This window comes from Nyctereutes procyonoides, unplaced genomic scaffold, assembly GCF_905146905.1.
Source record: "Nyctereutes procyonoides isolate TBG_1078 unplaced genomic scaffold, NYPRO_anot_genome, whole genome shotgun sequence".
NCBI classification, from domain to species: Eukaryota; Metazoa; Chordata; class Mammalia; order Carnivora; family Canidae; genus Nyctereutes; species Nyctereutes procyonoides.
In genome coordinates, this window is record NW_026575047.1 from 59,965,043 (window position 1) to 59,988,820 (window position 23,778).

At 36.4% G+C, this 23,778-nt stretch overlaps 1 protein-coding gene across 4 annotated transcripts in view; it reads right to left on the reverse strand.

Annotated features, from left to right (window-relative positions):
* Nucleotides 1-23,778, reverse strand: part of HERC2 (HECT and RLD domain containing E3 ubiquitin protein ligase 2) — a 235,293-nt gene that overhangs the window by 117,137 nt on the left and 94,378 nt on the right. For 3 of the 4 annotated variants that reach the window (XM_055326874.1, XM_055326876.1, XM_055326873.1), the window contains 15 exons: nucleotides 19,599-19,777; nucleotides 18,032-18,216; nucleotides 16,435-16,590; nucleotides 15,566-15,751; nucleotides 10,034-10,204; nucleotides 9,248-9,351; nucleotides 8,051-8,201; nucleotides 5,480-5,694; nucleotides 5,063-5,195; nucleotides 4,836-4,963; nucleotides 4,560-4,755; nucleotides 1,630-1,763; nucleotides 936-1,109; nucleotides 721-857; nucleotides 449-600 (listed from right to left, as the gene is read on the reverse strand). In XM_055326874.1, the coding sequence (XP_055182849.1) occupies nucleotides 449-600; nucleotides 721-857; nucleotides 936-1,109; nucleotides 1,630-1,763; nucleotides 4,560-4,755; nucleotides 4,836-4,963; nucleotides 5,063-5,195; nucleotides 5,480-5,694; nucleotides 8,051-8,201; nucleotides 9,248-9,351; nucleotides 10,034-10,204; nucleotides 15,566-15,751; nucleotides 16,435-16,590; nucleotides 18,032-18,216; nucleotides 19,599-19,777 (2,401 nt within the window). The remainder of the gene's footprint in view (nucleotides 1-448; nucleotides 601-720; nucleotides 858-935; nucleotides 1,110-1,629; nucleotides 1,764-4,559; nucleotides 4,756-4,835; nucleotides 4,964-5,062; nucleotides 5,196-5,479; nucleotides 5,695-8,050; nucleotides 8,202-9,247; nucleotides 9,352-10,033; nucleotides 10,205-15,565; nucleotides 15,752-16,434; nucleotides 16,591-18,031; nucleotides 18,217-19,598; nucleotides 19,778-23,778) is intronic. The other variant, XM_055326875.1, reaches the window with a different exon arrangement.

A 23,778-nucleotide genomic window follows, 5' to 3' on the forward strand; every position in this document is an offset into this window, starting at 1 on the left:
AGAAATTAAGTATTAATATAGGATACAAACTTTAGGGCTTATGGCATCAGTGATACACAAGAAGATTATGTCCTCTGTTGAATTCTGAAAGTTTTGTTTAAAATTTCAGAAAGCTTAAAGCACCTTAATTATTCTCATGTACCTAGAAACAAGTAATACGCTACATATTAACTAAACTGAATTTAAATAAAAGTTTTTTAAAAAAAGATTATTCTTCTTCTTTGCCTCTCTTTCTGTGTCTGTCATGAATAATTAAAATCTTAAAAAAATTATTATTCTAATGTACAAAGTTATTAAAGTCTTCTCAAAGAGCAAAAATCAGCATTTGTGAGTTTCTACAACTTATAATTAAGAGCCAAACTGTAAAATAATGCTAATGTGATCACTGACATCACTTCAACAGCATTCTTAATACAGCCTTTTAAGATGATGTTTTTTTTTAACTCACCAAGCTCTTTAAATTTGGCATTTGCATCCATCAAAACATTTCGAATATTCTGAACAGCCCAAGCATATAGCTTGCCAAAAGTTACTTCCAGTAGCATCCGATTAAAAGGTGGGATCAAATCCACATCCTTTAAACAATCTGTAAGAGGTTCCCTTTCAAAGAAAGATAGAGAATATTATTTAGAATATTGCCAGATTTTTAACTTGAATAGAAAGAATGCTTTGTTGCCACAATTTCCCTTAATTAATAAAAAAAATGTTCTGAAGTTTTACCCTATGTCAATGCCCTCAGGAATAAGTCTTTGCCATCCACAGAACATAGCATACTGCACAGATGGAAGTAGGAAATTTTTGGCTGCCAGTTTTAAAATTGTATCTATCCCTTCCAGACGAACTTCTGCTCTCTCCAACTGCAAAATATCAATGTATAGAGTTAAGTGTTGTGTGTGTTATCATATGCAGAAAAGAATGTTCTTAGAAAATTTTACCTGTTTTAATAGGCACTTTCTCATTTTTTCCACATCTACTGGCTCCTCTTTAAGGGCAAACTCAGCAATGGTACTGAGGAGTGCAGACTGTGGATAAAGACCTTGAACATTCTGCTTCAACCATTTGTATTTGTGCACACCTGTAACTGTACTCAACAGTGGTTGCCATTTATCCTGACAAAGGAAAACCATTTTCACCATTAGTTTGCTTATTAATATTAACATGTACTCTAAAACACTTACTCAAATAAAATACAAATACATATAAGTAGGTTAAAATTAGTAAAATACTTTATATTAATACGTAATGTATGGCAAAAATATGCCATAAATAGGCTTATAAATGAATTTATAATCTCTATATTTACATAGTTTAGAATAGACAAAGTTAAATTACCACCCATATTAATAGCCTAAGACCAGGACAGCTTCTGGAGCAAAAAGTACATTCAATGAATGAATGGTAAATGAATAATGATACAATGTACCTCTAAATGTAAAAGGAAACCCTTTTCCAGCTATCAGTCTGACCAGGATACCATAAATCAAGTGTGTTCGGTGTGACTGGGGCTGTCATCTATACTTTCAGTAACATGCTACACTCTCTATGAAGAATAAAGTGACAATACTTGTGGGTTCCTTTGTAGGTGCTTTGTTTTTATTTAGCCAGCCTCAAAATCAGTAAATGCTTTACCTTAGGAGATTTAATTGTAATGGGTCTTTTGTCCACAGTTATAGGACTGTGAGGCAAAATGCAAGCTTCTTCTAAATCACTCTCTTCATTTCCAATTTTTTCTTCATCATCAGTAGATTCTGGCTTCTTAGGAACTATGATTAAAAACATCATTAATTATAAAATCATTTAAACATAATTTTAAATTACGATATATTAAATCTGCATAAAGTTAAAGCACCTGAATATTTTACTAAAACAAATATGCAAATATCACTGTCAACTGAAAAACTAGTAAAAATAATCATTATTTTCACATGACATTCAATAATAATATTGTCATTTTACATCATGAATAGAAAGACAGTGAGAGTGCTATGATAGGGCAGATCCTACAGAAAGGGAAGCCCAGAATCAGCAAACATTTGCTTAAAGAGCCAGATGGTGAATATTTTAGTCTTTGCAGGCCATTCAGTCTATTGCAAATACTCAATCCTGCTGTTGCAGAATGAAAAGCAGCTAATTTTAATCATGGATGCAGGAATTTAAACTTCATATAATTTCCATTTATTAAATTTATTATTCTTTTGATTTTTAAAAGAAACAATTTTAAAATGCAAAACTAGTCTTAGCTCACGGGCAGTAGACAGCAAGCAGCAGGCTGCATTTTTCCTCAGACCATAGCTGGCCCACTCTGAACCAGGGTAATGAATCTATCATCACTGTGCAAGTGAATTAACTAGATGTCCTTTACTATGTCAGTCTCTTTAATTAGGGAAATTTCTATTGAATTTGCAATGTGATATGTGCTGTTGCTTCCATATTTTTACTCCCTTGTAAGAATTTTAGTCTATTTCTTCTCAGCATATAATAAACAATGTAATTAATAATATACCTGGGCAGTAAAACACTTAACACAGCAGGTCTAGGTTGCCCAAACCCTACAAATTCCCAAGACTGTCCCTTCAGCACTTGGCCAGCTCCTATGAACTGAGCTCTGAGTCCTTGGCATGTTCTGCCTGATAAGAGTTTCTGTATACCTGAGGTCTGGGGCCATATTTTCCAGTCTGACCACACAGTTTATGCTAACAGTGGGACATATGGTTATTATCTGTTTACACTGTGGAGACTTGAGTCTTAAGTAACTAAGAGCAACCATGCAGGCCTATATGTCTATGTGACTGATCCCAATACTAATCCTGAACACCAAGGCTCAGGTGAGCATCCCTGACTGACAGCCCTTCATACATGTGGTCTCTCACTGCTGAGAGAATTAAGCATGGTTCTGTACAGCTCCACTAGAAGCTTAGGCCCAGTTTCCTTTGGATTTCTCTCAATGCACCTTTCCTTTTACTAATTCTAACTTGTATCCTTACAAAGTAATAAACCATAACTATGAGTATAACAGCTCTTCTGAGTCCTACTGAGCCATATATCAGTGAATCATCAAATTTAAGGGTGCTCTTGGTGGCCCTAACACAGCACCAGCAATATTAATCATTTATAAGTTACTTAAATTTCTTAAAAAAAAAAAAAAAAAAAAAGCTTCAAACATAACACAACTAAATATTTAAACCCAAAACAAGAAACTTTAAAAGGTAACAATGTGGGCTCAGAATCTGTGGAGGTGAGAGCCGAGTGGTGAGGGCATCATCTTCCCTCACGCTGCAATGGCAGTCTCCTAAGCCTGTGCCTCTGCTCCAAAGATCTCAGAAGCATTCCTACCATGATCTCCTGACCTAGAGCATCGCTCAGATTCAGGCAATTGTTGTGGCTTAACAGTTTGCTCAAGAACAATCAATTCAGGATGGCTTCTAACACAAGCTAATCTTTCATGACATCATTGCTCATGTGCATCAAAAACTCAGTAATTTAAAAAAACTAATTAATATTGTTTAATAAGCTGATCTGTGAATAAATCAGTATAATTCATAAGAATATAATCAGAAATTTCCGGGATGCCTGGTGGCTCAGCGGTTGAGCGTCTGCCTTCAGTTCAGGGTGTGATCCCAGGATCTGGGATCGAGTCCCTCATCGGGCTCCCTGCAAGAAGCCTGCTTCTCCCACTGCCTGTGTCTCTGCCTCTCTCTGTGTGTGTGTCTCATGAATAAATAAATCTTTTTAAAAAAAGAAAAAAAAATTCTGTAGACATATTTATAATCAACCAAATTCCAAGTATTTTATGTACTTTTATTCAAATTCTGGTCATTTAAAGCAAAAAATCTTTTCTATATCCCAGCAACTACATATCTGCTTCCTGAAAATATTAGTAACTCCTCTTCTAGCTACTTTTATAACAATTCTCCATGTATCAGAATACTCAATACTTCCAAAGAAAAACATTTCTTTACAAGAATGGCAGTATTAACTGAAAAATTAAACACTGCCATATATTTCATTTACCAGGACAAGTGATAAAAGAAAAGAATACTTCCTTTTCCCCATCAATTTAACAAAGTTTCTAGTATTTACCTTTTTCAGTATCAATTTACTAGTTACCAAATCATAACACCCTCAATCCTAGCATCATTATCTGATATTAGAAAAATAAGCAGGATCTGTATATATTTTTTAAATGCTTTACCTTTTTCTTTTTTTTTTTAAGATTTTATTTATTTATGAGAGAGAGAGAGAGAGAGAGAGAGAGAGAGAGAGGCAGAGACACAGGCAGAGGGAGGAGCAGGCTCCATGGCAGGGAGCCTGACGCGGGACTCAATTCCGGGACTCCAGGACCACGCCCTGGGCCAAAGGCAGGTGCTGAACCACTGAGCCACCCAGGGATCCCCAGGATCTGTATATTTAATCATAAATACACATAACAAATATGATGGCAGTCATGAAAATCCACATGTACTGACCAGTAGCGAATAGCTTCACTCAAATCACAGACTCAGTTGTATGGCAGAAAAGCACACACTTTGACAGCACTTACCTGCCTTTTACATTCTTACCTCTCTTCTTCCTTCGTTCTCGAATTATCTTCTGAGCTATCCTCCTCCAACGGGGCAAAGAACTTAACAATTTAAACTTGGACATTATAGAAAGATCATTACAAACTGCAGGTCTCAGTTCATTAAAGAGGAATCTCAAACGTTCGATGACTGGAGCACAGACTTCCTTGTAAGAACGACCCTGTTCTTGATGCGTCTACAAAGTTAAACATGAAAAGATACCAAATATTTTACCAACTGTCTGCAGAGCACAGAAGAGAATAAAAATGTACTTACCTTAATGAGTGAACATTTTGCTTGGTAGACAACTCTACAAACATCCACTACTGATTTAGGCAATGTTCTGTGCTTTACTTGCTCTATACCAAGTGTTCCTGCGTGAACTAAAGATAATGCCACGTGACCTACAAAAGATATTTTAAACAAGGGGCAAGGTAAGAATGAATGCATATTGCATGTCAGTCAAAAAATTTATAATATAGCTAAGATATCAAGCTTCATACCTAAATCTTCATGCTTTAAAAGGCAACATAAGAGTAAGCGGCCAACCTCTTCCACAGGATGCTCAGGAGGAAATGTGATCGGTGTAGTCAAGTGGCACTGCCTACAGTACCTTTCTATTTGACACAAAAAGTCCTGTAATGGAAACAGCTGGAGGTAACTTCAGAGCTACCCTAACATGCCATTACGAATTCCAAACTACATGCCACAATTTCTGATATACTCGCAATCAGCAATGCTTCTAAAACATCACTGGCATATTGTACCAAACCAGCCTCTTACCTCAAAATCAGCCCCACAAATAATATGTAAATAAAGTCTGTGCTAAGAAAAAAAAAAAGTCTGTGCTAATAAGCCAACCAAAAAACATAAAGGTATTCACACATCAAAGTTCTAAAGTAAACGAAGGCCTCACTCACCTTCACATTGTGATCCTGTATGTTATTATCAGCAATAGCTTGCAGGAAGGCCTGAGAATGGTCACCCAGAGCCCGTCTGTCGGAGCAGAGTCGGGACTTGCTGGCAGTAGTGCCCCCAGGAGAACTACAATGGTCTTCGTCTTTCTCCTCATTATAGCTATAGTGGATCTGGCTGGTCTGCAGGCCTCCAGAGAAGATGGATGACTGAAGCCACTCTAGAAAATACATATGCAAACATTAAAAAGAAACTTGAGTGTGCACTATTCAGAAATAAATATCGAAATAAAAGATAAAGAACTGAATAGCTGATTTAGGAGGAGAAATTCAGCATCACCCATATTAAAGAGTCATATTATCTATCATATTTACAGAAACTAGCTTATACTTCCCTGTATCTATATGAAAACAGTTCTGGTTCTTCACTACACTGTAAGCATGGTGTCAGAATGCAGTAGAATAGTTCCAGTCCAACATCTACTCGGACACTTGGTCAAGCATGGAGCTGACAGGTACCACAAATACTGTGTGAAGACTGGGACTTTGCATTTTAACAGGGAGAGCAGCATTTGGGGAACACTTACACAAGTAATCATTCAACTTGAACTAGGATAACTGTATGCTATGAAGTACTATAGTGGGTACAACAGTGGTCAGCAGCAAGACCTCCACTATTCGAAGATTCAGTAAAAAATTTGCTGTGGAAGTGACAACTGAGCTGAGATTTAGATAAAGACAAAAACACTGAGCATCCAGGTAGGAAAACAGCACATGAGAAGGGATCTACAAAGACAGTCAGGGCAAGCCATATTTCCCTAGAGCATAATCTAGTAATAGAAATGGCAGACTGCTAAACATACAACATGGGATCTTAGTAAGAGAGATCCTTGGAAGATTGGAAATCCAGTCGACTATAAAGGAGACCTGTGTAGAGCATGGCCAGACTCTAAGAACATGCTATCCCTCAGTGCAAATGTGAGTGCTCATTCTAACTGCTATAATAACTGGAGTAAAGAAAGGTTGATCAAAAAAGTGAAGTCAGTTTGTACATTGCTACAAGTCTTTTTCAATGACCTGTGCTATCAAAATAGTCCTCCAAAACCCAAGCAATTAAATCTGGGATGTACTCAACATTCTTTTAATGGAAATTTAGATATTAGAGCATTCACAAACATTCTCCAAAGTGCCACATTAATTCTAAAACACAAATCTGATGATGACCTTCCCTAGATCTCTACATTTAAAATTCTTTCTGGGATCCCTGGGTGGTGCAGCGGTTTGGCGCCTGCCTTTGGTCCAGGGCGCGATCCTGGAGACCCGGGATCGAATCCCACATCGGGCTCCCAGTGCATGGAGCCTGCTTCTCCCTCTGCCTGTGTCTCTGCCTCTCTCTCTTCTCTCTCTCTCTCTCTCTCTCTCTGACTATCATGAATAAATAAATAAAATCTTAAAAAAAAAAAAAAAACCTCTTTCTAATCACTCAAAAATACTGCTCTAAAGGTGGCTTCTGATGCCCTAGAGTAGGTTAGGCCCTCATTCACTAGAGCCCATAGCATCTTCTGTTCTTTACTCTGACTCTTCTCATTTCCCACCCTCCTTGCTGATTTAGAAGAAGCCTATCTTCCCCACAGTACGACAAGTCTTTGAGGGAGAGGATGAGTCCATTCCCCGCCACCCCCAAAGGCTCTACAAGCAGAACATCTAGCATGCACACCAAGGCTTGCTCCAGAAGGCTGAGCTGACCAGGTACCATGGCTTTCACTGCCCACTAGCCTTCTCTCCTGACAGTACACATACACGAACAACTAGAAGCCCCACTTTTCTCAACAATGTCCCTCACACACGTGTTTCTGCCCACAAGGTTCATACAGCCAGTTTGCTGCGACTCCAATTTCATGATTCTTCCACCTCTGATGTGGCTTTCCTCCCCATCAGAACCAGTTATAAATGTCTCCATTTTATCCTCTACCACACTGCGTACTGATCTATGATAATATCTGGCTCATCATCACATAAAAAGCACAGATATGGCAGAGATATGTTTAATTCCATGCCTAATGCATTGAGCACCTCATATGGTAACTCGTAAGTTACTCAACAGATACTTGCTGAATAGCTGGTAGACTGAGAAATGTACAAATACACAAAGAGAACTTTAATCCACCTTAAATGGAGAAATTTTTTCACTTAAGGTGATTAAAAAGGTTACAATCCCAAAATGTATTTGAGTCTAGTAAAAACACAATCCTAAAACAGAATGCCATTACCAACAGAAATAACCAATCCATATCACATAGAAACGACAGCCCAGTTAAGCCCATCTGTCACAGGAAGCAAAAGTCAGAGCACACATAGCACAATCTTCCGATGCACCTGTTAGCTTCCCCTGCTGTCACAGGTCATGAGAGCAAATGAAAGCCACTAACAGCTATTTGTATTTACTTGGCTTAGTCTCTTAATCTCACTATCTTATTTTTACTCACCAACAACTGTGCTGATTCTTCTTCTCCTATTCTAAATAGCACTTACAGCTCAGCTAAAGTAGCTGTTAGCAGAAAGCAAAATTTTTCTTACTGGCACATTCGATCTCGACTGGAGACAGTGGTGTGCTCATAGCCAAATAGGAAGCATGTAATCCGAGAAGCAGGCCCAGATTCCTCTCTGTGTCTATTAGAGGTGAAGAGAGACTTCCCAGATCTGGTATGGTAACAACTTCTTGGTCAGGCTTGGAAAGATAAATTTCATTATGAGTCTGAGAAAACAGGGTTAATTAAAAACATAAAACCAAAAAGAGCAACAGCTAATATCCCTAAACAAGACAAACTTTCATCAGGAAGAGAAGCAGATGCTCTGGACACCCTCTTTCTATATCCTATTATAGTGAGCTCATGCTGCTGCCAAAATAACAGAAGATATAAACCACAGACACCCTACAAAGCAGACAGTAAACAAACAGTTCTACTGGTGATAAAATCAAAGCTCATATAAACAAATTAGCTAGAGAATTCCTTACAAAGTCAAAAAGAAGTTTCCAGAGTGACTGTAACAATACTTCAGAACATATACTGAATTGTTACATGCATAAATAACCCCCCAAAAGCCAAAAATATAACAAGAATTGCTGTGCGTAATGAACTATGACCACATATGCAGAGGAAATAAATTTATGCTAACAAAAAGGAAACCCAATTAGAAAAGTGTTCAAATGAAAATAAACTCTGCCAGTCATATTAGATGATAATTTATAATCTTCCCCTTCATGAAAGCGTTAAGTGGCACTTAATAAATTTTATTACTTCTGGATTCATACCTGGAAAACCAATCCCAATATATAAATTCCAAAGCTCAAGCATATGTAGGACATACTTCTATTCTAAAGAGTTATGCTACTGGATAGCTCTTCCCAAAAAAACCTAACCAAGATAATAAGGCATTTCAAATTTCTACATAAGTTTACAATGAAATCGTAAAGACCAAAGTTTACCTTCTTTTTTATGTGTGGAAAAGTGTCCACCTTTACAACAAATTAATTTTTGAAATGGTTTTTCAAGACCAATACTTCGTAAATCTTAACATGAAAAAATGTAAATTCATTTACAAAGAAATCTCTAAAGATCTTCATATCTTCATATATGTCACTTAATGACATCCATCCCCACATCAAAAGGCTCAGCTATCAATACTTCAGGGCAAAAACCACCTATCACATATATACGGAGAGGATCTCTCTCCCCTGACATCCATGATGAGGCCTACTGCACACAGCCTCACCTCCAGATACTGGCCAACACAGAAGGCATGCATCGACTCCCGAGTGTCCTCAAACTGCAAAGCAGCTTCCAAAGCTACCACTGGGTCTTCCCCTGCAAACTGAGCTAAAGCAAAAAAGAACAAAAGTAATATTACTTCAATGCTATTTGCCCAGACACCTACATTAGAAATGTCTAGTAGGAGGGGCTCCTGGGGGGCTCAGTCAGTTAAGTGTCTGCCTTTGGCTCATATCAGGATCCCAGAGTCCTGGGATCAAATCCAATGTTTGGGCAAGTCTCTGCTCAGCGGGGAGCCTGCTTCTCCCTCTCCCTCTGCTGCTACCTCTGTATTCTCTGTCAAATAAATAAATAAAATCTTTAGGAAGGAAGGAAGGGATGGAGGGAGGGAGGGAGGGAAGACAGAAAGAAAAAGAGGAAGGAAGGAAGGAAGGAAGGAAGGAAGGAAGGAAGGTCGGTCAAGTAGGAAATAGATAAGGCAGGTTAACTTCAAAGTGAAGGTTATCAAAGTATAATGATCTTTCACTCTCCCCCAAAGCTGCATGGGCCAACTCAGGACTTGAAACAAGTTCCAACAAGTATTGAAAAAAACACAAACAAAAAATGCACAATGATGAGAAATTCTTCAAATGTGCTTGAATTTACTGATAGGACAGACATCAGAGTTACCAGCAGATTAAAATGTATAGAGGCTGGAGCAAAACTCAACTAATCACTTAGAAGCCAAATGCTCTGCTCAAAATGGTACATGTTACAACTTTTAACCATGAAGTGCAAAGTGAAGCCTTACCAAGAATACTATTTCCTGTTAATGACTGTGTCTGGAAGTCCTTTATATCATACACTTTCCCATCGATCACAGTCCAGAAGCCTCCATCTTTATTGTGGTTCTCCAAATCAGCTTTGCGTATCTGTGTCACCTCCTCATTATTTCTACAGTTCTGACCTGTAAAAAAAGACTCTGTATATACAGAAACCAAAATCAATGAATCAATAGATAAAACAATCAGAACAAATCATGCAAAAGAACTATAAATGGAAACAGACAAATCCATAACCATAATGGCTATGGGTTTAACTATAACTAATACCACAAGCAAAAATGCACTGAAGATATGTAACAATTTATAAAACAAATACCAAAAACAACATCACCTGAGTAGCATGAATTGCAAATCTGACCATACACCAGGCAATGAAATAAATCTTAAAAATTTCAAAGGAATAAAGTTAGAGTATGTGCACTGACTATAATGCAGTTAAATTACAAATAAGTAACAAAAATAAAAATTCTCTACAAATTTGAAAATCATGAAACATAAATCATCCAAAATTCCCAGAAAAAAATGACTACGGAAAAAAATGCAATGAACAATAATAAAAATACTATAGAACAACACTTATATAGCTAAATAAATGTTTGAGGGCATTTATACCTTTAAATATATATGATAGGAAAAAAGAAAAGCTAAAAACTTAGTGAATATCAAGTCAATAAAATTTTATGAGCTCATAATGATACAAAAGAAGAAAAAAGAAAAGAGACAATATGAAGGAAGGAAAGGAGGGAGAGAGGAGGAAAAGGGAGAGAGGGAGGAAACCTCATTGGTCACCTTTGCAAGCACTAGGACACCAACTCAATATTTGAGAAATGATAAGGGGAGATGATTGAGGAGGGGAATCCAGTTAGGATCATGTCCTAAGCTGTGCAAATTGTGAGAGTAAGGCTGCTAGGGGATATTATAGAGGTAAGACTATATATATGAACTCCCTGGTCCATGGGAACAGAACTGAAGGTGGGGTCACCCTGAATCACAGGCCTCAGAAGCAATGAAACAAGAAGCACACATCATGACCTCAGACACACTCTAACCAAAACTGAACCCAAATCTGTACTCAAATCTCATCAACCCTATACATATAACCAGCTATTTAGAGAGAGTATAACCAATAGACGTTAGACCAAAAGAAGAGAGAGCAATCAAACAAAATCATGATATGTAAAATTCTCCAGAACAAATGCCCTGGTTCTTTGACAAATAAATAGTATGACCAAAGAGGAGAGAAGGCCTAGAGTTATACTATTAAAGGAAATAGAGAATGGAAGGGTATCAACCAACTGTAACATGCAAAACATGTTTAGATCTTGACTCTAAATTAAAAAAAAAAAAAAAAAAACCACACTAACAAAAAGGCATTTGTAGATAATGCAGGAAAATTGAACATGGATTACATGTTACAATGAAGAATCATTAATTTTGGACAGAATAACATTATGGTTTCATCACCAAAAAAAGTTCTGATCATTAACAGGTAGTATCTGTCAAAATGTTTTAAAGAGATATGCTTAAGATGATTCAATCATTCATGCAATCAATCAATAAGATAAGTGCAGGAGAGGTTGGTAATGGTAAACCCAGGTTAATTAGCCTATTCTCCCTACTATCTGTGTTTTCATTTCTTTAAAAGTTAGAAAAACATCAGATTAAACCCTAAGAAAGAAGAAATAATAAAGACCGGTGTGGCACCTGCATAAAGACAGACATTTAGGTCAATGGAACAAAAAATACACAGCTCAGACATAAATCCTCATATATATGGTCAAATGATTTCAGACAAGAGTACCACAACCATTCAATGGAGAAAGGACAATCTTTCCTACAAATGGAGCTAGGAAGACTGAATATCCAACTACAAATCAATCAAGTTGGACACTTACTTTACACTATATACGAACAATAACAAAATAGACCAAAGAGCTAAAGAGTTAAAACTATAAAACATCAAACTCTTAGGAAAAAAAAAACAGGAGAAAACTTTTATAACATAGGACTTGGCAATGATTTCTTGGATAAGACACCAAAAGCATAGGGAACAAAAGAAAAAACAGGTAAGTTGGACTTTATCAAAATTAAACATCACAGGACACTATCAACAAATTGAAAAGGCAATCCATACAAAGAAGAAATAGGTGTAAATTATATGTATCCAGAATAAATAACAAACTATAACCAGCTCCTACAACTCAACAACCACAAAATCTGATTCAAAAATTGGAAAATCATTTGAATAGACATTTCTCCAAAATATGCAAATGGTCAACAGGCACAAGAAGAGATATACATCACTAACCATTAAGGAAAATCACATCAAAACTACAATGTGACACCACTTCATCAGCTATTAACAACAAAACAAAACAAAAAAAAAATGTTGGCAAGGATGTGAAAAATTAGAACCCTTCCTTGTACCCTGCTTATAGGAATGTAAAATGGAATAGAACTACAGAATACATCATGGTGGGGTTCTTCAAAAAGTTAAACATAGAATTACCATATAACTCAGCGATTCCACTGTCGGCTACATATCCAAAAGAAGTGAAAGCACGGATTCAAATAGATGTTTGCACACCTATATTCATAGCAGCACTAGTCACAGCAGCCAAAAAGTGGAAACAACCCAAGTGTCAAATGGCAGCCAATGATGAGTACAGTTACAGGTTTGCACAAATACAAATGGTTGAAGCAGAATTTATCCACAGTCTGCACTCCTCAGTACAATTGCTGAGTTTGCCCTTAAAGAGGAGCCAGTAGATGTGGAAAACATGAGAAAGTGCCTATTAAAACAGATATAATTTTCTAAGAACATTCTTTTCTGCATATGATAACACACACAACACTTAACCGTATACATTGATATTTTGCAGTTGGAGAGAGCAGAAGTTCGTCTGGAAGGGATAGATACAATTTTAAAACAATTTTAAGGGATAGATACAATTTTAAAACTGGCAACCAAAAATTTCAACCAAGGATGAACCCTGAAGACATGCTAAGTAAAATAAACCAATTACCAAAGAACAAATACTATATGATTCCATTTATATGACCTACCTAGAGTAATGCAATTCATGTATTCAAGTTGAATGGTGGTTGCCAGGGCTGAGGGGGAGTAGAGAATGGGAAGTTAGTGTTTAATGGGTATAGAATTTCAATTGAGGGGAGATGAAAACGTTTTGAAGCTGGATGGTGGTGATGGTTGCACAATAACATAAGTATCTAAAGCCAGAGAACTGAAAACTTTTTTAAAATGATTAAAATAAATTTCATTAGGTATATTTTAACATAGTTTAAAAAGGGGGGGGGGTTTCCTCTACCTCACCACCCTCAAATCAAAAGAAATTGTTCATAAAGAACACTAAAGATCAAGATGATTATCTTGCAAATTCTACCAATCTTATACATACCCTTCTAAAAAAAGAAGAGCATAACCCTAAGAGACTAACACAACCGCCTTACCAAAACTTACATAACTCTATTATGTTTTTGTACTATCGGATGCATCAGAAAGTTTCTCCCAACTAGCTAACATTCTCAACTGACAGATCATAAATGAATTGAGAGGCTGCATGGGAAGCTCCCATGTTCCTAATTTACAGCTTCTTTGTTAGTGAAGGAGTGGTGATTATAAGCAACCTACATAACACTAAAAAGAAAACTGCAATTCACAAATACAGATGCAAAATGTCAGGGGAAAAAAAAAACCAAACCAATAATGTATATTAATATGACCAATATAACCTAGGTAGTTTTATTCCAAAAATGGAAAACTGATTTAATTTTTGAAAAATCAATAATTCGTCCCTGGTTCGATCCCGGGTTTCAGCACACACACACACAAAAATCAATAATTCACATATTAATAGAAAAAAGAGGAAAAGTTAAATGATCATTGAGATGCAGAAAAGCATTTGATGCAATCTAATATCCATTCACAACTAAAACCTCTACGTAAAGCAGAACAAAAGAGAACATCCTTAATATTTAAAGGTTTCTACAAAGAAAACCCTTAACAAACTTCATACTTCATGTACAAAATTTGGAAAGCTTTTCTTCTGTTCCTAAGAACAAGGCAAGGTTGCCCACTATCCCATTTCCATTCAACAATTCACTAGAGGGTGCTATCAAAGTGCAAGAAGTCAAAGAGGGAAGCTGCAAGATCAGAAACAGACAGAGGCAGTCAACTTATTTAGACAAAAGTGGTACTCCCAAAGAGTGATCAAGGACAGTCCTTTCACCCAAAAGTGCTAGTATGATGACCCCATGGACAAAAGACCTACAGAAAAAATGACATTTGACCTCTTGGCAACGAAGTGGAACGGTGAAAACTCTCATATTCTATGGAGATGAAAATCAGCACAATCACTATGGAAACCTGGCATTTGTACTAAAGCATACCCTATAAACTACCATGAAATAGACATAAGAATGTTTAAACAACTAAATTGTTAAGGGGTACATGCCTGTCTGATAAAATGATCAAGAGAAGCAGCAGACCAATGACCACACAAGATCAGAGAGGGGAATCTTTCAGAAGACAAAAAGCAGTTTTGATGTGTAGGATGGTCCCGCCAACATTCAATTTCTTAATCTGGATGGACGTTATTTTCTCTATGATCAATCACAGCGTTGTTCTCTGTACTTTTGAGTATGTTTATTTCACACACACAAAAAATGTCTTTAAATTAATGAGTTTAAACTGCTAATCAGATTAAATGCCCTCAACCATACTGAGTATAGAGACAAAAGTAACATTTAAATTCACAAAAGTAGAAGAATGGTACTAAAAATATTAGTGATATAAAAAGTTAAAAACTATGCCTGACATTCTAATGTTATTTTCTTCAGCACAGTTGTTACTTCTTACTTGAAGCTCCCATGTTACAATATGACAGTTTATAATGGGAGAAGAAAAAGCCCACATTCCTTGAGCTTTCCTATAAAATAAAAGTTGAACCAAAAAATTGAATTTAATTCTATGAGTCCAGAAAAGTCAGAACCATACTACATGGTAACGCAGACTTAGGTTCAAAAATGTCAAAGCTAGAAACTTTGAAAAAACAAGTTCTATTCTAATTTGGTAAGCACTATAGACCAAGTGCTCAGCTGACTATGGGAATTCCATAACTCTGTAACGTCAGATAGAATGAGTTCAGAAAGTTATCCCACACTGATGTTTGCCTCCCAAGCTGAGCCATATCTAATCACTTCTGACAGTACCTTCTGGAGACACCACTCAAGAAAGGGCTTTCCAGAACTTTCTAAAATAGTCCATTTCACAAAGTAACAACCATTATCAAGAAAAAATCTTCCTTAAATATAACTTAAATATCTTCTGATTTGGATTATCTTCATTTTCCACTTATACTACCATCAGTGAAAATGGCAAAAATTGGTCTCTCTGTGAAGTACTCTAAAAAGGCAGGAATAGGCTAGCTAAGATAGAACTCTCCTGAATGGAAGTTCTGTAAGCTAAGCAGCCATACCCATGATGCCAGGCCAAGCTAACTCTTCATGGTCATCCCTTTCTTTCCCTGGTGCCAGCTGGTTGAACCGATCCAGATGTTCTAAAAGGCCACCCAGCAGAGGGACAGCTCCAGCCTCCTGCATGACACCAGCATTTTTACTGAGCAGAAGCACTATAGAAACTACTAGCTCTGGAAGGAGAACACCTACATTTTAAAAGAAAGAAAAAAAAAGCATTAAGATCTAAATAAAGCATGTATCCTACAAAACTACTTTTAAGCTCACACAATTCTAATAAATCACAAAATAAGGAATGCTTGTCTCTTAGCACATCTCTACAAGATTATTTTATCTTTCATTTTGAAAGAACAGATAAAAGTATCAAATGGAACCCTGAGTTACAAGAATGCTTTTCAAAAACACTATTTCAACATAGAAGTATTAACTAGAGTTTTATATTCAGAAAACAGTTTCCAGAAAACTAAGTTTATTATCAGGAAAAAAAGCACTCAATAATAATGCTCTACTGTCATAGAATTAACTGACATATTAAGCAACACTGGAACTTATTAAGGTCCTGAAAGGGGCAACTAATTTTTATGCTGTTGAAATAAAATTAGATAATTACTAGTGACCTCATTATTAAAATGTTAATAATGGTGATATAACTCTAAATCACTAATAACATTTATACAGTGACAACTCCTGCAGCAGGTTGCTTAACAAAAGAATTGTCAGCAAGTGAAAAAACAAAAGAAAAAAGGCCAAAAGGATTAGAAAATGTATGGGGCAAAGGCATGCAGGTTTATCAGAAAAGGATAAATTTTAAGTCTCCTCAATCTATGAAAATAAACACAACATATCTGAAGGTAGGATATAAAAAAGGTACCAGTGAAGTCCCCTTCCACAATGCAGGCCACCTCTGCAAAGTGTCGCCAGCTGGTAGAAGCAATGCTGGCTGCCACAGGCAGTATATCACCAATGTGTGTGCACAAAAGGGCTGTGTACTTCTTCAGTAAAGAACCGACACCCATAAGCTCATGACCTTCAAGAAAGATTTAAAATTTTTCATTTTTACCATTAAAATTTACTTTGTAAATAAACTGCATTGATTACTCTTTCACCTTCATCTACACATCTTTTACCTATAATAATAATCTCAAACAGAAGCTATTAACCCTTAATCCCTGGCTCTTTTCATATCACATAGTTTGAGAAACAGTGAATTTGGTTATGTCAATTTTTATACACTGTACTACCTAGAAACTTTGGGTATAAATACTAAAGTATAGGGGCACCTAGGTGGCTCAGTAGTTGAGCATCTGCCTTTGACTTAGGTCATGATCTGGAGTCCTGGGATCAAGCCCTGCAGGAACGCTGCAAGAAGACTGCTTCGCCCCCTCTGCCTAAGCCTCTGCCTCTCTCTGTATCTCATGAATACATAAAATCTTAAAAAAAAAAAAAAGTATAAACGTATAAAAACTAAAGTCATAATTTATACAGTTTTAAAATCTTATATCCAATACAAATGCCATCAAAATTCAAGTCTTAACACTTGCAAATTACTCCCAATGAACAACGTTAGGCATTTTTCCTTTTTTTTTATCATTTATTTTATTTATTTTTTTAATAAATTAATTTTTATTGGTGTTCGATTTACCAACATACAGAATAACACCCAGTGCTCATCCCGTCAAGTGTCTCCTTCAGTGCCCGTCACCCATTCACCCCCACCCCCCGCCCTCCTCCCCTTCCACCACCCCTAGTTCATTTCCCAGAGTGAGGAGTCTTTATGTTCTGTCTCCCTTTCTGATATTTCCCACACATTTCTTCTCCCTTCCCTTATATGCATTTTTCAATCTTATAAAATCTTTCAACTTTTCTTCCTAAATGGCTCTTAATGACTCTTCAGTCCTTGTGACTTTATGTCTTTGAGATGGGCACCTCTTTAGACGTAAGTTCACTTATTTCAACCTGAAATTTTCTATCATCTACAAATGCCTAACTCTTTCAGGAACTAAGATATTTTAAAATATACTATCTATAAAAATATTAACAAAAGCAGCAGACCTTTCCATCCTTGACAGAGAAAGCCAACTTACAGAGAGCCACCTACTACTTTTGGAGCTTATGGAAAGTACTCTACTCTACGTCATACACAGAGCTGAGCCCTTACGTATCATCCTATTTTAATTCTCAAAGACATCCTCCGATGTTATTTCAATTCCATAGGTGAGCAACCTACCAGGAGACTTACTTAGTCTCATGTCCAGCAGCTAATAAACCAGTGCTATAACTGAGACCCACCCTTCCTCCAATGATGATTCATTCCACATAGTACACTTACCTACCTGAAGTTGCCCCAAATTGGTACATTTAACAGTATAAGAACTACATTTCTGGGAAGGTAGAATAGAATAGGGATGTCAAAAAGCCTCCATCAGAAAGCAAAATACACAAAGACATTTTAATTTTAAGCAACTTACTAGAAATATCTGAGGTCTGACCAATACTTTCTCCTGGGTAAAGTTTACTGATAAGAAGGCGTTGAAAGCGCAGCAACAAATCCAATGAAGCAGTTCTTTCACGACTATGTTGCTCAAAGTCTAGACATGATGAAATCCGACGAGCAACATCTTTCAATCTGGCTACTGTCTGAGAAGCAATGTTCCTATGCAGGGGAAAGAGGATTGCAAAATTAAAATTATATCTGCTTTAAAAAAGCTATTAAGAAATCACGACATAAACTAAAATCAGAAATACAGATCATAAACCCAGATGACCTACAGCTGGCTTCCTTCCTCAAATATGTGTTAGATGTGTCTGCAATAAAGACAACCTCAGTCAAAACTGAGCAGAGAAGACAGAAGTTACAAAAGATATAATGATGCCCTTTGCTTTACAAATGTGCTCCTAAAAGCTGTGTGGAATGGTCCAAAATGATAGAAAACTTCTGAACAGACCATTGGGGGGCGGTGGGGGTGTGGGAAACTGTGTCATTATTTTTGTCCAAAGCTGCATTTTACATATAGATGTGACACTCTTAAAGACAAGATTCACTTATCATTTATGCATCTGCCTAACAAGTCAATGAGGTAATGATACAGTTTAAAAAATAATAATTACCATGATTTTCATTTGCATCTACTGCTTACTCATGAGAATAAGAATCTTTTCCTGTTTATCTCATAAACTCCAATTTTCTCTTGTGTGAAAATCTTTAAAATCTCTAGTTCTACCTCACATACTCTAACCTATTCTCTCATCTGTAATTTAAAAGTCTGTTCTTAAAACAGTGGAGGTTCTTCAAAAAGTTAAAAATAGAACTACCAGCCATCACACTACTGGGCATTTACCCAAAGAATACAAAAACACTAATTCAAAGGGATATGTGCACCCCTATGTTTATGGCAACATTATTTACAATAGCCACATTATGGAAGTAGCTCAAAAGTCCATCAATGATGAATAGATAAAGAAGATGTGGCATATACACACAATACTGATTCAGCAATAAAAAAAAAAAAAAGGAAAAGAATTCTTGCCATTTGCAATGACATGAATGGCACTAGAGAAAATAATGCAAAGCAAAATAAGTCAGACAGAAAAAGACAAATACTGTATGATGTCACCCATATGTGGAATTTAAGAAACAAAACAAATGAGTGGAGGGGGAAATAAGGAGAGACAAATAAAAAAACAGACTCTTAATTACAGAGAACAAACTTGATGGTTACCAGAGGGGATGGGGGCAGGGTGATGGGTTAAATCGGTGATAGAAATTAAACAGTGTACTTGTGATGAGCACAGGGTAGTTTATAAAACTGCTGAATTACCTTATTTTACACCTGAAACTAAGAACACTGTATATCAACTAACTAGAATTAAAATAAAAACTCAAAAAAAGTCTGCTCTTTACCCCAAAACCTATTTTAGATAAATTTCAGACTATTTCCTCAACACCCAAACACATTTTTCAGATCCTAGTGCTAGATCTCACTATTTTACTGTGAAAACCAATAATCCTGTAAAAATATATCTAATACTATTTACCTAAGAAGCTGTTGTATGAGCTGAACCAAAGGCAAACACTGTTTTCCAGAAGATTCATAGATCCCTGTATTAATAAGATCTTTATCCAATGGAGTCCTACTTCTGTGAAATGTTGAGGCACTGGCTTCTTGTTCATCAATTTCTTTTTCCTTCTGTGCTTCTTTTTTGGCTTCTATATCCTGTAATTCATAAAATAGAAACTGGTTACCAGTTATCTTAGCAGCAAGGGTGAAGGAACCATGAGCTAAGCCCTGATCTCCCAGCCTAGATGTCCCAGCCTCTATGCACTAACTCACAAACCACCCGATGACACTGGCCCATCCCAGCTTGTCTGAAATCCCATTATTCAGATGCTCAGCTTCTAAACCGACTATCCTACAAATCCAACATCCAGGCTTTCACTGCTGATGGTCTCTAGCTGCTTTCTTTCTGGGAAGTACCTAAAACCTTCACTCCTGATCTCAAAAATACCCTATGATCTGCCCCATACATGCACAGTCTATCTGTTTTGCAAACATGAACCCAAGAATAAGAGGATATATTCTTCGTGAGGCATGTGTCAGAATACAAAAAGAATTCTTATAACTCAACAATTAAAAGATAAATAGACCAATTTAAAAATGAGCAAAGGATTTGAATACATATATCTTCAAAGAAGATATGTAAATGGCTAATAGCACATGAAAAGATACTCCACGTCATTAGTCATCAGAGATATCCACACCTGTTAGGATGGCTATAATAGAAAAGCTGGACAGTAGCAAGGATTGACAAGGATGTGGAACACTAGAACCTTCATAGATTCCTACTGGAAATCCCACTTAAGAAAAAAATCTGGCCATTCTTCAAAACATTAAACATAGAGTTACCATAAAACTAAACAACTCCATTCCTAGGCATACACCTGTAAGAAAAAACATATGTCCACACAAAAACCCATACACAAATGATCATAACAGCATTTTCATAATAACTTAAAAGTAGAGATGACTATATGTCCATTGGCTGATGAGCGGATAAACAAAATGTGCTATACTCATAACAAAAGAATATTATTTAGCAATTTTTAAAAATGAAGTACAACATAAATAAACGTTGAAAAACACTAGGCTATAAAAAGAAGCCAGACACAAAAGGTCACAGATTGTATAAATCCATTTATATGAAAAGTTCAGTGCCAGAAAATCTTTCAGATACACAAAGTACATTAGTAGCCATCAATGGCTAGGAAGGAGTAGGGAATGGGAGATGACTGTTAAGCGGCATCCGGAGTAATGAAAACGTTCTGACAGTTGTCATAATGGTTGCACAACTCTGCAAATATACAAAAAAGTCACTGAAATATACACTTTAAAAGAGTAAAGTTTAGAGTATGTGACTTAGATCTCAATAAAGCTATTATTAAAAAAAAAAAAAAGAGGTATCTTTGCCAGTCAAATGCAATAAATATTCTTGAGGACATACCAAGCATTGTTCTAGAGAACAAATTTACTATGAAAAAGCAAAAAAAGTTCTCTTTCTGGGCCTTATTTTCTAATGACAAAAGCCAGAACAGTCTAAACATGAATAGCCTTTCCCAGTCCTGAGGGGTGTCGGGATGAAGACCCAATTTCAGGGGTGGGATTGTAACTGGGCCTCCCACTCTTAAGAAGACAACATGAATCAGAAAGATCATAAATATGCATGCTTTTGACCCAGCACAATTTCATTTCCAGAACATTTTCCTAATAAACATTCTTATACTCAATGACTTCTAATCTATAAGAAAAATTATGTATAGTAGTAAAAATATCTAAAACATAAATGGTCAATAAAGGTTGTTTAAAAAAAAAAAAACAAGAAGGAATTCCTTTTCCATATGACAGACTTCCCCAAAGCAACAGAATAAATGAGTATAATAAAATATTCAACACAGAAGACATGGCAACGTGGCGAGTAAAAAAGATGCAAACTGATAAGCCACTGAGACTAATTCTAGCACTGTAATCAGTATCATCGGTAAACATCTGCATCTTTAGAAGTCTGGAAGACTATATACCAAAACTATTAACAACAGATATTGGTATAGTAGCAATTCCTAAATGATGAGATTTTTGTTTATGCCTTTTTGTAGATTACTAATAATTTTGTTTTAAAATAAATGGCCCTGGGGATCCCTGCGTGGCGCAGCGGTTTAGCGCCTGCCTTTGGCCCAGGGCACAATCCTGGAGACCCGGGATCGAATCCCACGTCGGGCTCCCAGTGCATGGAGCCTGCTTCTCCCTCTGCCTATGTCTCTGCCTCTCTCTCTCTCTCTCTGTGACTATCATTAAATAAATAAATAAATAAATAAATAAATAAATAAATAAATAAATAAATAAATAAAATAAATGGTCCTTAATTTTTTTTTTATTTTAGGTACTTTAGTTATTATATAGATCACAATCTATATATCTCTATAGCCTCTGGAGCCCAGCAACATCTCCCCTCCAACAATCCCCCCAAAGGAAATGAATAATAAACATTTGCTAACTAAATTAATAGGTTGTAGAGTTTAGCATCACTTATGGTTTACCTCCCTCTCGATTTTCGTCTTTTTATCTTATTTTATTTTTTTCCTTTTCTTCCCCTATGTTCAATTGTTTTGTTCCTTAAATTCCACATGAGTGAAATCATATAGTATTTGTCCCTCTCTAATTGACTTATTTCGCCTAGCATAATACCCTCTATAGACAGCAAAATTTCATTCATTTTGATGGCTGGGTAATATTCTATTGTGTATATATACACTTCTTTATCCATTTACATGTTGATGGACATCTGAGCTCCTTCCATAGTTTGGCTATTTGTGGACACTGCTGCTTTTTTTTTTTTTTTTTTTTAGGTTTTATGCATTTATTCATGAGAGACACAGAGTGGCAGAGACATAGACAGAAGGAGAAGCAGGCTCCCTACAGGAAGCCTGATGCAGAACTCAATCCCAGGACCCCAGGATCATGACCTGAGCCAAAGGCAGATGCTCAACCACTGAGCCACCCATGTGCTCCTGGAACTGTCATCGGGGTGCAGATACCCCTTCAAATCACTATGTTTATATCCTTTAAATAAAAGCCTACTAGTGCAAATGCTGGGTTGTAGGGTACTTCTATTTTTGACTTTTTGAGGAACCTCCATACTGTTTTCCAGTCTACATTCCTCCAACAGTATAAGAGGGTTCCCCTTTCTCTGTATCTCCACCAACATCTGTTGTTTCCTGACTTGTTAATTTTAGCCATGCTAACTAGTGTGAGGTGGTGTCTCTTGATTTTGATTTGTATTTTCCTGATGCTGAGTGTTGTTGAGCATTTTTTTCATGTGTCTGGTGGACATGTGTATGTCATCTTGGAGAAATGTCTATTGAGGGGAGATGGGTAGAGAGAAGGTGACTGGCATTAAGAAAGGCACTTAATGTAATGAGCACTGAGTGTTACATGCAAATGATGAATCACTGAATTCTAGCCCTGAAACTAAGAAAAATAAATAAATAATAATAAAATTTTAAAAATTAATTAATAGGTTCGAAAAATCCCACTTGTGTCATGTCAAGGTTTCTGTCTTAGCCACATGTGGACTGCCTGTGCCTGTTCACTATCACTGCTCCCATCAGGCAAGCTGTCATACAGAGCTGTGTGGGAAGATAAAGAAAAAAAGCCTTGGAGTCAGCAAGCCTGCCACTCACTTGTCTCGACACCTTAGCAAATCACATACTTCTGTGGTACTTATGTTCACATCTATAAAATGAAACTTTAAATCACTTTTTCCACTCAACACAATTGAGAAAGTTAACAGAGAAAATGAAAGTAAAGTACACAGCACAGTATCTGGAAAACAACAACTACACAAGAACTGTCACTGCTCCTAATGCTATCTATATGATTTCTTCTGTTTTTTCAATTTAATCAAAGTATTTAAGTATGTTTTCAAAGACATTTTTAATATATTTACTTCATCTAATTTCATCAGTGTTAGTTTTTAAATTAAAATCTTTTGCCACTATGAAAGTAACAAATGGAGCTATGAATGACCATTAAGTACATAAAAATGCAAAATTAAAAACCACACTACCCCACCCAGAGTAGCTAAATATATGAAGAATGACATGCCTCATGTTGGTGAGGTCAAGAAAGAGCTAGAACTCTCACATAGGATGGTTCAAATTAAA